This window comes from Anoplophora glabripennis, unplaced genomic scaffold (assembly GCF_000390285.2).
Source record: "Anoplophora glabripennis isolate ALB-LARVAE unplaced genomic scaffold, Agla_2.0 scaffold728, whole genome shotgun sequence".
NCBI classification, from domain to species: Eukaryota; Metazoa; Arthropoda; class Insecta; order Coleoptera; family Cerambycidae; genus Anoplophora; species Anoplophora glabripennis.
In genome coordinates, this window is record NW_019417136.1 from 50,748 (window position 1) to 64,704 (window position 13,957).

General features: G+C 33.4%; 1 protein-coding gene across 1 annotated transcript in view; it reads left to right on the forward strand.

Annotated features, from left to right (window-relative positions):
* Window positions 1-13,957, forward strand: part of LOC108910882 (adenylate kinase isoenzyme 5) — a 55,315-nt gene that overhangs the window by 13,121 nt on the left and 28,237 nt on the right. Inside the window, exon 4 of the mRNA XM_018715625.2 lies at window positions 13,227-13,369. Within this exon, the coding sequence (XP_018571141.1) occupies window positions 13,227-13,369 (143 nt within the window). The remainder of the gene's footprint in view (window positions 1-13,226; window positions 13,370-13,957) is intronic.

Here is a 13,957-nt window from a genome sequence, read left to right on the forward strand (position 1 = left end):
CTTTCTTGGGTCGGGGAGATCCTTTGCCAATCCATTGTGATGATTGTCTCAATATCGTAGCGGTAAACCCAACTTTCGTCGCTCGTTACGATCCTTTGAATTAATGTTTCATCGTCATTCGAGGAGTTGCCGACAAACGTCCACACGATTTTCTTTCTGTTGTTCGGTCATCAAACGAGGAATAAACTCGATGCATATTCAATTTTTCAGTTAAAATTTCATGGCATAACCCAATTGAGATGCTAACCTCTTCTGCAATTTCTCAGACAGTCAGACTTGTACGCACCAGATCTCTATAACTTTCTGAACGTGGGAGTCATCAGTTGAAGTCAAAGGCCTTCTTGGTCGAGGATCATCTTCAACTGACTGATGACCTCTTTTAAATCGTGAAAACCATTTGTAACATTGCATGCGACCCAGAGCATCATCTCCGTATGGTTGTTTCAAAAGTTGAAACGTTTCCGTGAAAGTTTTCCCCAGTTTCACGCAAAATTTCCAGAAAATCGTATATTTCAAAAATCGTCGCTAACACTTAAACACGTTGCCTTCAAATAACAATATCACGAAAACTAAATGAAATATCAACACTTCAAGAACATGTGGTTACAGCGGAGATTATACCCAACGCAATGCTGCCAACCGCTTATCACTAAATGTTTTCAAAAGGTTCGGTTATTTTCTGAACATACCTCGTATACGTGTAACAACGACATTGGAACAAGACTAATTCCCTTCGACAAAACAAGTAGAAAAACAAGAGTAACGATTTTTCTTAGATTGATTTCTAACATCATTCGAAGATTGTAAATTAAATACAGTTTTTGATTACGAACCATTGAAGATAAAGACTTCATAAAGCCTGGTTGGGTGTAGTTAGCTTATAACAGCTACCCACGTGTACACTTTAATTAAAAAGTAACCCGTGGTATCGTAATTAAAAAGGGGTCGAAAGAGGTTCAACTGTGTAAAACGCAGCATTCACAAAAGTTTAACAAAGTTAAGCGCATTGTTATTAAATGAACGTAAGTGAAAATCAGAATAATTTCAAGTTTTTCACGAGTTTGCATTATTAGTTTAAAGTGTCTAAAAATTTGTTCCAATGTTGCTATTAAACCTAATTGCTACCATTCTTATATATTCCACTATTACTATTTTTATGATTCTGATATTGAATGAATGAAACGGAGGAGATATTTTCAAACTAATAGTGATGTAACCAGAGGGGTTATTTTTTCATTTATCTATCTACGGTTATGACCAGTATCATAACGAAAGAGTTTGCCATTAATTAACTTCTCGAAAGGGAGTTTTTAGTTATTATTTACACTTTAATTGGTACGTGGGAACTTAGAAATGTTGTATGTTCAGAGAATGAATTCCAGACGAACTAACACAAATGTTGTCTTGCTTCACCATAACACAAATGCTTCGCCATAAATTAAAACGATATCAACTCCGAGTTGCTATACCTACACGCAAACCATTTTTGACACTAACTACTAAAAACCTTTTGTAAACACCACTATCGCAACGACGATTGCAAAATCCGATTTCAGTATTCGGAGTCGCTGAGGCCACGTGAATGATGCTAGAGACTACAGTTGTCCAGCTATGTAGTGGTTGAATGTACTATAACTTCAATATTTTTTTTCTCGGAAACTATAAGGATTTTACAAAAAATTTTTTTACAATACTGATTCAATTTCTCATGCTGCAACTATTCCCAATTTTTTTTGGATAAGTTGTGAATCACCCTGTAGATTAAGTCTACACATTTTTCTGTACTGTTAAAATATGTTCATTTTATGTTATATTATGTTATGATTAATTTTATTTATCTTACAAATACCAAAATAAAAATTAAAAAATAAGTTCGTTCATGTTGCAAGAGTTGAATTCACTAGAATAATTTTCAATATTTTTATTTTCTTTTTGTTGTTAATATTAATAGGTAATATCCCAAATATATGAGCAAATACTATTACTATGTTAAAAATAAATAGAGCAAATATAATTTTTAATACCATTTAAACCGGTGCAATATATGTATATATAAAAAAAAATTCCAAAGTAAAATTAATTTTTAAGAAATTGTACTAACTTTTGTTTTATGAAAATGTTCTGTCAGGTCAAAATATCTACAGTACCAATGATTTTTCTAGTTTATGCTCTAAAAGTTACTTTAGATACTAGTTATTCACTTAGACCACTTTCTAAGGTTGCCATAAAATAGTTATTTATGTACCAAGAGAAATACAGGGATGATCATCCGCAGGCGACATCAAGTCGCCTAAGGGCATAATCATCCTAGTATCTCCCATGGTGCATACAACGTTTTATTTTTTACTTAGACATTTGATTTTATATTTATTTCAAATTTAATAATTAAATGTAAATGAGAATGAAAACAGTTTTTCAATATACAGGGTGTCCCGTTCATGTTTCAAAAAAACTTGTGCGCAAGTTCCTTATGGGAAAATAATGGGGGTAGTTCATGTAACGTTTTTTTCTTACACGCCCTGTTTTCGGGATACAGTGTGTTGAAGTTGTTAGTTCCCAAATGGTTTTCCTTAATTCTTGAAATCGGCTAAAGATAAAAATGTCAAAATTTGTACACGAGTATACATCAACTGTGCGTTAAGAATAATGTGCAAACGTTTTTTTTTTAATGAAAAACAGTGTCGTCGATACAGGTAATTGCAGGGGCACAAAGGAAAAAAAAATATGTTAAAAGTCAAGTCAGTTAGTAAAGTCTAAAACATACTATAAAAATGGTATACTTGTCGAAATTCGGTAGTAGTATGCTTTAGAGTTTACTAAACCATTTAGAAATGTAACAAATTTTGACTTTTGCCATTTTTTTTTCAATTGTACCCCTCCAATTACCTGTATCGGCGACACTGCTTTTCAGAAAGAAACCATTTGCACATGTACAAATTTTGACATTTTTATCTTTTACCGATTTAAAGATAATTAAGGAAAACCATTTGAGAACTAACAACTTCAACACACTGTATCTCGAAAATAGGGCGTCTAAGAAAAAAATGTTACATGAACTATCTCCATTATTTTTCCACGAGGAACTTGCTCACAAGTTTTTTTGAAACATGAACGGTATACCCTGCATAAACGATGTATCCAGGATGTATCTATGGCTCCGTGAAGTTAGCCGCGCTTAATGTTCAATTTGTATATTTTATTTCACCAGTAATTGGTAAGTAATTTGTAAGTATTTATAAGCCATAAACCAGAATTTGTAAGTAGCTCATTAAGATGTTATCTATATGTTAAGAAATCGAGGCTAACTTCTCGGGAGCCTCACTTCTATTGAATTTGCGAATTTTCTTATCATCGAGAATTAGTAAGTCATTTGTAAGTATTTGTAAACCATAAACTAGAATTTGTAAGTAGCTCCTTAAGATGTTGTACAGAGTAACGAAAGTTACGAATAAATTATATAAAACCGCTGAGAAAAATATTTCAAAAAAATCCTCTGACCTGTCGATTTTTACTTTTAAATTGTCGTTTATGTTTGTTAACAAACGTACAGACTGATTAATTATAATTTCCCCCTTCCCCAATTAACTTCTTTATTTTTGGGTTTAGGAAAAATTTTTAAATACAAAAGTTATACAGAATAATATAAAGATTCGTTACTGAGGGTTTAACAAAGAATTTTTATTTGAAACGACTTGAATTGGTAAAAAATATATTACTTTTAAATAACGATAAAATTTTTGTAGTTTATTTTTTATAGAAGTCTTGAAAGCTGTATATAATCTTTACCTACTGTGTGTGCATTTTAAAAGTATATTTTAATACTTTACAAATATGTAACATCTTAACGAAGTTCTTAGAAATTCTTATAGCGTACAAATACTTACAAATTACCTATACTAATTTTTGGTAAAAAGTTAATTTGCAAATTCAACTAAAACTATTTCTTTAAATATACATAATACAGGATGGCCCACGACGTTTTAGAGAGGGAAATGTTTCGAAAACAGTTGACGCTATGGAAATGCAGTTTGTATGGGATTGTCCTAAAATCCACAGTTGCGGATGTTTCTCTGTGATCAAATTAGATTTTCACTTTTTTGTTTTGAACATAGGCCTGAAAGTAATAGATAATTTATATTCAACTGTCAATGTTTTTGCTATTTTTCAAGGAAACCTCTACAAACATGGTATCGTTAATTTTTTCTTGTCACAAGGTTTTTGAAAAGGTAATAATATACAGAGTGTCCCATTTATAATTCTAAAGTCGGTGTAACGTGATTAAAAATAAAAAAGTGAAAATCTGATTTAATCACAGGAAAACAAGTTTTTTTTACTGGTCCTGGAATTCCCTTAAAACATTCCCACCTGCTTACAAGTTTCATAGTGTGGGCAAAATCAATGCATATGAAGACTGTTACTTCAGGTTTGCTGTTAATTTTAAGCGCTGTAAAGCACTTTTCCATATACGTTGATAAGTTTACCTCACCGGCAATACATCTAGCAATTGTACCAAGCAGTACTAAGAAATGATCGCTAATTACTGTACTTGGAGCTGATCCAGCTATCATCCACTCCCTTAACCAAAAATTTATTTGGTTAATATTGTTGCTCTGATAGCATTTGTCCAACCGGTATCTGTCCGTTTTCTGTTTTTAAATGAATTACACATTCATATAAAAAGATATGACTGGATTTGTTATTGTTTGGCTTCTCTAGCTTTTTACACAAAGACCCCGTTGCGTCAATCATTAATACACTTCGCTCCATGATTTTTACCATGGCTGCGCAAGTGCATTGCCACTATGTAAAATCTAGTGTCTTTAAATTGTTTACTAACTTTTCCACACTGTGAAATTGACGTTTGTTTAGCTCGAATTGTGTTTTTTTTGTGGTTATATTATGTAGTTATAGTAAATATAAAATATGTAAATGTTTGAAGTATTGTTTTTATGACATTATAATAATATGACTTTATAGTAATATTTAAACGAATCTTTATATTATTCTGTATAACTTTTGTATTTAAATTTTTTTTCTAAACCCAAAAATAAAGAAGTTAACTGGGGAAGGGGGGAAATTATAATTAATCAGCCTGTACGTTTATTAACATAGGTACATAAACGACAATTTAAAAGTAAAAATCTGTACAACATCTTAACGAGCTACTTAAAATTCTAGTTTATGGCTTACAAATACTTACAAATTACTTACTAATTACTGGCGAAATAAAATATACAAATTGAACATTAAAGCGCGGTTAACTTCACGAAGCTTGTATCTATGATACCCCGCCAATTTGTTGATTTTCATAGTTTGATATTTGATTCTGAGAAATGGAGAATGGATAATATTAAAGCAATAGTTGTTGCTAGAACCAATAAAGCCAATGAAGAACTACTGCCTAACAAATCTAAATTACTTTATGATAAAGAATATGAATAACATTTATTTGATGGCAAAGAAAATTTAGGTAGTTTTTCTAGTGTTACTGTTAAAGGTTCCTTCTCAAATTGTACTTTCGTTTTTAAAGACCGTTGTAAATGACTTTTGTTATTAATTTAAAGCAAATTATTGTTAGGTTATATGCGTGTGTGTACTGTGTTGTATATTTTAACATTATTTTTTTTCATAATGATTTTATATTACTACTATAATTTTTTTTTTTGACGTGTGTACACGTACACACTTTTTGTGTACTAACACTAATAAATATCTATTTATCTATTTATCTATCTATCTATATATCAAATATTAAGGTTAATAAACTTCGTACCTTCATTTGTCTGCTTCATTTATACAGGGATGGTCAGAAGTACGGAATTAAATTCATATCGTTTGAATGAGTTAATTTTTTTAAAACGCCGAAACACGTTAACTGATTTTGATTTTTTCCCATCTTTCGGTTATATAATAATTAATTTTTCTTCAACCCCCTAACCCCCAGCTACCCCTACTTTTTTTTTCAAATGGAAACATAAGGCATGAGGGGGCTCGTTGAAAAGCTTATAGAAAACCGAATCCAGCCATACCAAATAAACAAGTTTTATTTTTTCAATAGCAAGTTTTTTTTCATTTAGAAATTGAAACAACTAGATAATTTACAAAAATAAACTCAATGTCGCAAATGCTGAAAATGTCCTCCATTCACTATTTGGCATTCTCCAAGACGATAGTAAAAGCTGTCCACAGCATTCTGAATGACTTCAGCTGGTAAATTATGCATCTCCGCCCTAATCTTGTTCTTTAAATTCTCAATATTATCCGGTCTGTCCTGGTAGACTCTTTCTTTCAAATATCCCCAAAGAAAATAATCCAGGGGTGTTAAGTCGGGGGATCTTGGCGGCCATTCAACTGTACCCCGTCTACCAATCCAGCGATTTGGAAACATTTCATCTAAGTATCTTCGAACATCAATACCAAAATGTGGGGGAGCGCCATCTTGTTGGAACCAAATTCTTTCATTCGGTATATCTGGATCAATTTCATGAGGGAAAATCACAGCTAGAGCAGGTATCAGGTCAAATGTTAGGAAATCCAGGTAGCGTGCGGCAGTAAGATTTTCTTCAAAAAAGAATGGGCCCAAGATTCTGTTGTTGATGATACCTGCCCATACATTAACTTTTTGTGGATGCTGCGTATGCGATTCGCATGTCCAGTGTGGATTTTCCTGGGACCAAAAGCGATAGTTGTGCCTGTTAACCACTCCATTTAAATAAAACGTAGCTTCATCCGAAAAAAGTACGTCTCGTTGAAAACCATTATTGTCGTCACACCGTCTCATCATTTCCTCACAAAATTGTAATCGCCTATCATAATCGTCTTCCAAAAGCTCTTGGACAAGACATACCTTATAGGGGTGGTATTTCTCTTGTTTCAGAAACATTCGAATTGCAGTTCGAGAAGCATCGTGATTGCGGGCCAATGAAACAGTTGAAGTATGAGGATTTTCAACAAGTTCTAATGCAATGTCTAATTTCTTTTCTTCATTCAAAGCACGTGCCCGTCCAGTTTTGGGCAAAGTCTGTACTGTACCGTGTTCCTCAAATTTGTGAAATATTTTACTAACTGTCCCTTGCGAGATTTGGTTTTCGGGATATTTCGCATTAAATAAATCGCGCACTTCAGCCTGACTTCTTATTTTGTCTCCACATCCAAGCAATATCAAGATTTCGATGCGTTGCCTTTCCGACAATACCATTGCAATTCAGTAAATAACTTGATTTTGACACAATAGTAACGTTTCGAACTCCAATTTACAACTAAAGCGAAAAATTAACCAGAAAGCCTGGCAAGTAAGTGGTGCCAAAAAAAACGCAACATAAAAAATATATCTTTTTTGCGTTAGCAGTGACAGGTACAGTTTCAAAGTCTTTATTTCATTCTGTGCAAATTCATGGAGGATAACACTGAAGATAATTAAATTTTATTTCACTTGTTAAGTAGGTGTTTTATACAACCCTAAATATATGGCTGGCTGGATTCGGTTTTCTATAAATTTTTCAAAGAGCCCCCTCATGCCTTATGTTTCCATTTGAAAAAAAAAATCAGTTAACGTGTTTCGACGTTTTAAAAAAAATTAACTCATTCAAAAGATATGAATTTTATTCCGTACTTCTGGCCATCCCTGTACAAGGCACATTTACTATTCTACCGTTGCAGAAAAGAAGGGTACAAAGTAGGGTCAAAATGCGAGCGGTAATATTCAGGTCCGCTTATTTCGTCCTAGAGTAATATGACGTTGTTTTCATATTCCGTTTGCTAGTAATAAACAAGCTATATCGCCTAAGTGCAAAATAGAATTTCATTGGAATTCAGATCCATCTATAGTGCTAGTCAAAAATGAAGTCATGTATATTCACTACACAACATTTTTCTGCAATCTGCAACTTTTGCATTTCTCTTGGTTTCTAAAATATCGGACAGGGAAGTTTAAAACGCAACTTCTTGAAAGGAATAAAAATATTTTTATTGTTATAAATTAATTATGCTGGGTACAACCAAATAAGGTTAATTTTGTCTGGAATCAAATGTCTCTAAAACCTTCATCTCGCTTCTATTATTCTCAATATCTAGAAACAAGCTCTCCTTGTGGTGCTTTTGGACTGAGGAAAGTCACAGTTCGACGAAAATAACTTTGAGATAAGACAGAGAGAGGAACTCTTCGCTCCCAGGCTACTACAAGACAGTGATCTAAAAACTTCTGGAAATCCACTTAGAAAACAATCAAACCCGGAAAAAAAACTATAGAGATTAAGGAAAACATAGGCTACAGTATTCCTATCTACTGCACTGATTTATCGAATTATGGTATACTGTTTAAAGTCACTATTTGTATTGCCTGTATTTCTCAGCACTGTTGATGTCTCTGCGATGTTGTTCCTTAAGTGTTTTAGGTCTTTACTTCCCTTGAGGTATTACAGACGGTATACATAGTATTTATTCTTAAGAGGCAGCCTAACTTGTCACATCATCATTTATACAAGTATAAGGGAAATAGATTGTAGCTGGATATTCCTTCTTTTCCTTGTTCTTATGTATCCTTTTGAGGACTTGTTCGTTCAATATTTCTATTAGCCTATCAATTTTATCTGAAAGTTGTTCTAGATAGGATGGTGAGCACAGTTCAGCTACTTATTTCTATAGGATAGCTATCCAAGAGAGTGACTGAGATTGTAATCTTTAGCATTCCCAAGGAACTACACAGGAATTTCTAAGTGACAAGAGCCATTAATCTTTATTGCCTTCTGAAAGTCCATAAATCAAACATAACACTCCGATCGCGACCCATCGAATGCAGTTTTATCAGCCATTCTTCTCTCGGTCGGTACGTGTTGCGCAAAAATAAAGTACATATTAATGGGAAAAACAGAACAGCGTGTTAAAAGCACTGGAGATTACATTAACGAAATTAAGTGAATCCAACTAGATCCAGAGAAATCCTGATGAATTTTGATGTTAAAAATTTCAAACAAAGAAGCTTTGGAAAAAAAACAAAAGTGTGTACCACTTGACCTGTCTTCTCCTTTAGGGACCAGTTTTATGAATAAAATAAAGGAGCAGATTCGTTCTTACCCTTATCCCCGACCCTATTTACATGAAAACCTTCGAAAACAAAGCCTTAGAGTCAGTAACAGGTTCAAATATATTGACGATATATTTATTTATCATCAGATTACATAGGTGCAACAATATAAAAAGATTTCTGAACCAAATGAATAGAATACATTCGGGGTACTGCTTCATCATGGTGTTGGAAAGACAGTACCCTTCCATTCTTAGCTGTCCCTGCTAAGAGGAAACTGGATGGCACTCTAGGATACAGCGTTTAGAGAGTGTTAACTCACACAGATAGATATCCAGATCCGATCTAGAAGGTCAACACGTTAGCCAGTAGTGCCACCTGTAAGTCAGAATGAACTTTCAAATAAAATGAATATACTAATAGAAATATCGAACAAAATATGAGAATGATTCAATACAAGGATTATCTGATAACTTATATACAAAGATGTATAAATAATATATACAGCTTCTTAAACAAAAGTAATATTAATGCTGTCTATAACACCTTACGGTAAATAGCATGTTAAAAAAACAACTATGTGTTACTATATTAAATTACCTTAGAGGCTATTAATTTAAAATTTTATCTAAATCGTATTAATAAAACAACACATGTCTGTCATATCAAAATCATTAAATAATATTTCAAAGCTTTGAAAGAATGAAGTCATGTTCTTGCTGCTAACTATGATTGATTACTCTGAACAAAGATCAATACAAACTTCAACCACAATACATGAATTAAGTACTGCATTTTATGGATTGCTTTTTGAAATGACACTACTTTAAAATATTGGATTAATAGATATTTGAAGGAAAACAGCTGAAACATTTTGACGGCTTATCTAGATTAATACTTGTACAACTTGATTTCAGGTGAATTAAAAAATAAATAAATAAAATTTGTTTGAAATAGCTCAATACTTTTAAAGTAGTTTACTAGTACAAGGGCTGATAATAAAAAATGTGTATTTCTGAAATATGTATTGTTCAAATATCAGGAGTCCCAAAATTCACGCAAGATTTGAATTTTGCACCATTTGTGCGATAAACTGTTGCCAACAAAAAAAGAAATAGTGACAGCTGACACTTCAGGTTTATTAAAAATGGAGCGCTACACGAAAGAATAACGCGTTTTCATTGTTGAGCAACATTTTAAAAATAATGAAGTGTGGCAGTTACAGTTCGCAATTTTCGTACAAAACATGGTCGGAATAGTGATTTAACTTCATCCACTATGAAGAGATTAATTGAAAAATTCAGGGAGACTGGATCAATTAATGATCTTAAACACTTCGATTTCAACGTTCAACACAAAACATCGAAGTAGTTCCTGAGAGTGTTGCTGAGAGTCCAGGAACATCAACTCGGCCCTGTGGTCAAGAATTGGACATTTCGGGAAGCTCTCTACAACGTATTCTCACGAAAGATTTGCTTACAAAGTTCAATTGACCTAAGAACTATAGCCAACTGACCACGCAAAGCGAAGAATTCGTTAAATGGATTATGGAACAAGTAGATGCTGATTTTTGGAACAAAGTCATCTTCAGCGATGAGGCTCATTTTCATCTTGATAGCTTCGTTAATCGACAAACTGTCGCATTTGGGTTTCAGAAAATCCACTAGTAATTGTTAAGAAACAAATGCATTCACAACGTAGCACTGTTTGCTGCGGATTTTTAACTGGATGTATCATCAGACCGTTCTTCTTCGGAAATGCTGCTAGTCAGGCAATAATAATTTATAGTGTTCGTTATCGCGACATGATAATTCAGTTTTTTGTACATAAATTGCAAGATATGGATGTAGACGACAGGTGGTTTCAACAAGACGGTGCCACTTGCCATATAGCCCGAGAAACAATTCAATTAATGCATGAGTCATTTTGTGGTCGTGTAATTTCCCGTTTTGGTCAGAATTGGCCGCCCAGATCATGCGATTTAACGCCGTTGGACATTTTTTATTGGGTTTTTTTGAAATCTAATGTTTATGCCAACAAACCCACCACCAACCACGCCTTGAAGGAGGAAATTCAGCGCTGTAACAACGAAATGCAGCCTCATCTATGCAAAACGGTCACGGAAAATTTCGACAAAAAGTTCGTATGCGTCATGGAGGCCATTTACCCGAAATGCTATTCCATAAATCAATAAAATATTTGCAATTTTAATTAAAACCAGTGTTTTCTATCAAAATTACTTCTTGAGTGAATTTTGAGGTACTTTTTATAAACGTTAAACATAAATTCCAGTACGTAATTTTTATTTCTACAATTACATATACAGTTTTATATTCTTGAAAATACAGCTTAATAATTTATATTCACACGTCAACCTGATTTATTTCAAAAGCACTGACGTAAACACAGTGCACAACATGAACTTAATGAGCTGGCGTTTAATTTAAATAATCTCGTGCCGTAACTAACGGTTCAGTCGATTTAATTGCCGCGTTTCTTACATAAATTTTAGAAATATTTATGGAGTGAGGTCTACATTTAAACTGTGTCCTTAGAAATCGTAAATAAGTGTTCAAAGGATTTGAAGGCATAGCGTGCCTGAGCGGATAAAACAAATGAAATCTGTGCATGCAGCGGCTATTAGCTGGGTCTGTTTGTAAACATGTTAATAAATAATACAAATTATGTCTGTTTCAGGGATATTTCCTTCATGTAAATCAATTTTTAAAGACTTTGATATTATAAAAAAATATAATCCCCAAAGATCCAATTAGGGACCTCAGTCTTTCAATGGTTTCCCCCTCTCTCTATCATTTTAAAACTATGCATATGTAGTGTGTTAGAAGTTGAACAACTATTACTTCAGTGTAAGATAGATTTAGCATAAATTAACAAAAAAATTGTATGTGCATGTGCGAAACCCTTAATCTTTATTAAGGTATTAATCTAATTAAAAAAATCCTATCAAATGAAGTCAAACAACATTCTTCGATACCAAAAATCTAGTTATAGACTTTTTTTTTTGGAGTCATTTGCGCTCCCGCGTACAATGTATTTCCTCTTCGTAATGATACGAGACGAAGAACAGCTGGGTCGTTTGTCGGTTGTCGCACCTATGACACACTGATGAGGACTAACTAGTCAGAAACCGGTCTGTGCCTGGTGGGTTAAACTGACGAACGATCCTAGCTGTTGCACTAGGTGTTGCGAGTATAATTCAATGCCGGTAGGGGCATATAGCCCTCGGAGTAGTTGTTTCTCGCACCATTGACAATTAAAACATTCTGTTACGCCCTCTGTGGGTGGTAGTTGTGCAACAAAATACCTGCAGTATAGCAGGTCGCTTCCTACTGTAGCCATTTGAATGGCACAGTTGGGAGTCAGCACGACAGATGGAGCCATTTGCGCTCCCGCGTACAATAGACTCTTTTAGTGTGACGTCATATTTAGGCAAACCGCAACAAATTGTCATAGTTGAAATTGTACGGACCGAACCTGACTTGTGTATTATTTACATAGTTACTATTCATAGATATTATTCATAGATACTATTCATAGATCAATTCGTTTTTTAAGTTTTGCTCGAAAAGCAGGTCTTTTCCGAAAAACTTAAGACAGTAGTATTTTGTACAAAATTCAAAGACGAATCCGAAAATATCATGATTGTTACTGTAAAGCAGTGGCGTACTATCTTATTTAGAAAAATATGCCAAAAGTATGGAAAATTCCTTGAATTTCCATGGCAGCAGGTTACCATGGAATGTTCAAGTAAAATTCGTGTAACATTTATGTAATATTAAATACAACCTGTACAATATATATTGATTATACATGAATTTTACTTGAACATTCCATGGCAGCAGGTTACCATGGAAAGATCAAGGAATTTTACTATACTTTTTATTACAGTGTGTATTTCCGTCATTGGAGCATGTAACTGTTAGAAATAGGCCTCAGATTTTGGACAGTGGTTATAGAAATATATGTGCCCAATTTCAAATTATTTCACTTACTAGTTTTTAAATTATGTAAAAATTTGAAATATATTTTTAAATTTAACACCCTGTATCTTTTTAACGAAGCGCCCTAGATAAAAATTTTATACGAAAGGCTCCCCTTAAAATTCACCAAAGAATATGAGGTTTCATTTTTGGTCACCATTTGTGAATCACCCTGTATACTAAAATGTTTTTGAATTTTTCAGATATGCCAGATTTTGGGCTGCTTTCCAGCAAAACTGTGACAGAAGTCCTCATGTTGGAAATGAAGATGTCTCCTAATGCCAGGACGTACCTTGTGTCGGGATATCCTAGAAATATGAGGGACGTTGTAGAGTATTCTGAAAAGGTAAAAAAGCATAACTTATGCGATGATAACAATTTGAAAATATTGTCGCGCATAAAACGTAGTTTTGACCAAATTCATTTTAACTGGTTGGTCAAACTGTAGTAGTACACTTGCCTCTGCATATAAAGTAATGTTGTTGCTGTCACATGATGATTTGTCACTTACGAACTCAAATTTTTATTTATATGGTCCGTATACAGGGTGAGTCTGTTTTTTGTAGACAAACTTTAACAGGAGATAGAACACATGTTTTTAAAAAGAAAAGTTCCTATAAACATATGTCGTAGAAGGCTTCGTTTCCGAGATACGGGGTGTTGAATATAATTTTTTTTCTCGAATATTCATTATAACTTATAAACAAATGCTTAGATTTTTTTCATGTTTGGGGGATAATGCCTATTAATTAAGGGGCATAAAACAAGCGATAAAAATGTTCAAAAACTTGCACAGTGGCGGAGTGGAGGGGGTGCTCAACCACTTTCTTAAACAGAACGTCTACGCCAATGACTATTTAAAAAAAAACTATTATTTTCACTATCTACATACAGTTTAACAAAAATAATGTCCTTTCTTCTGTTTCTAAATTCC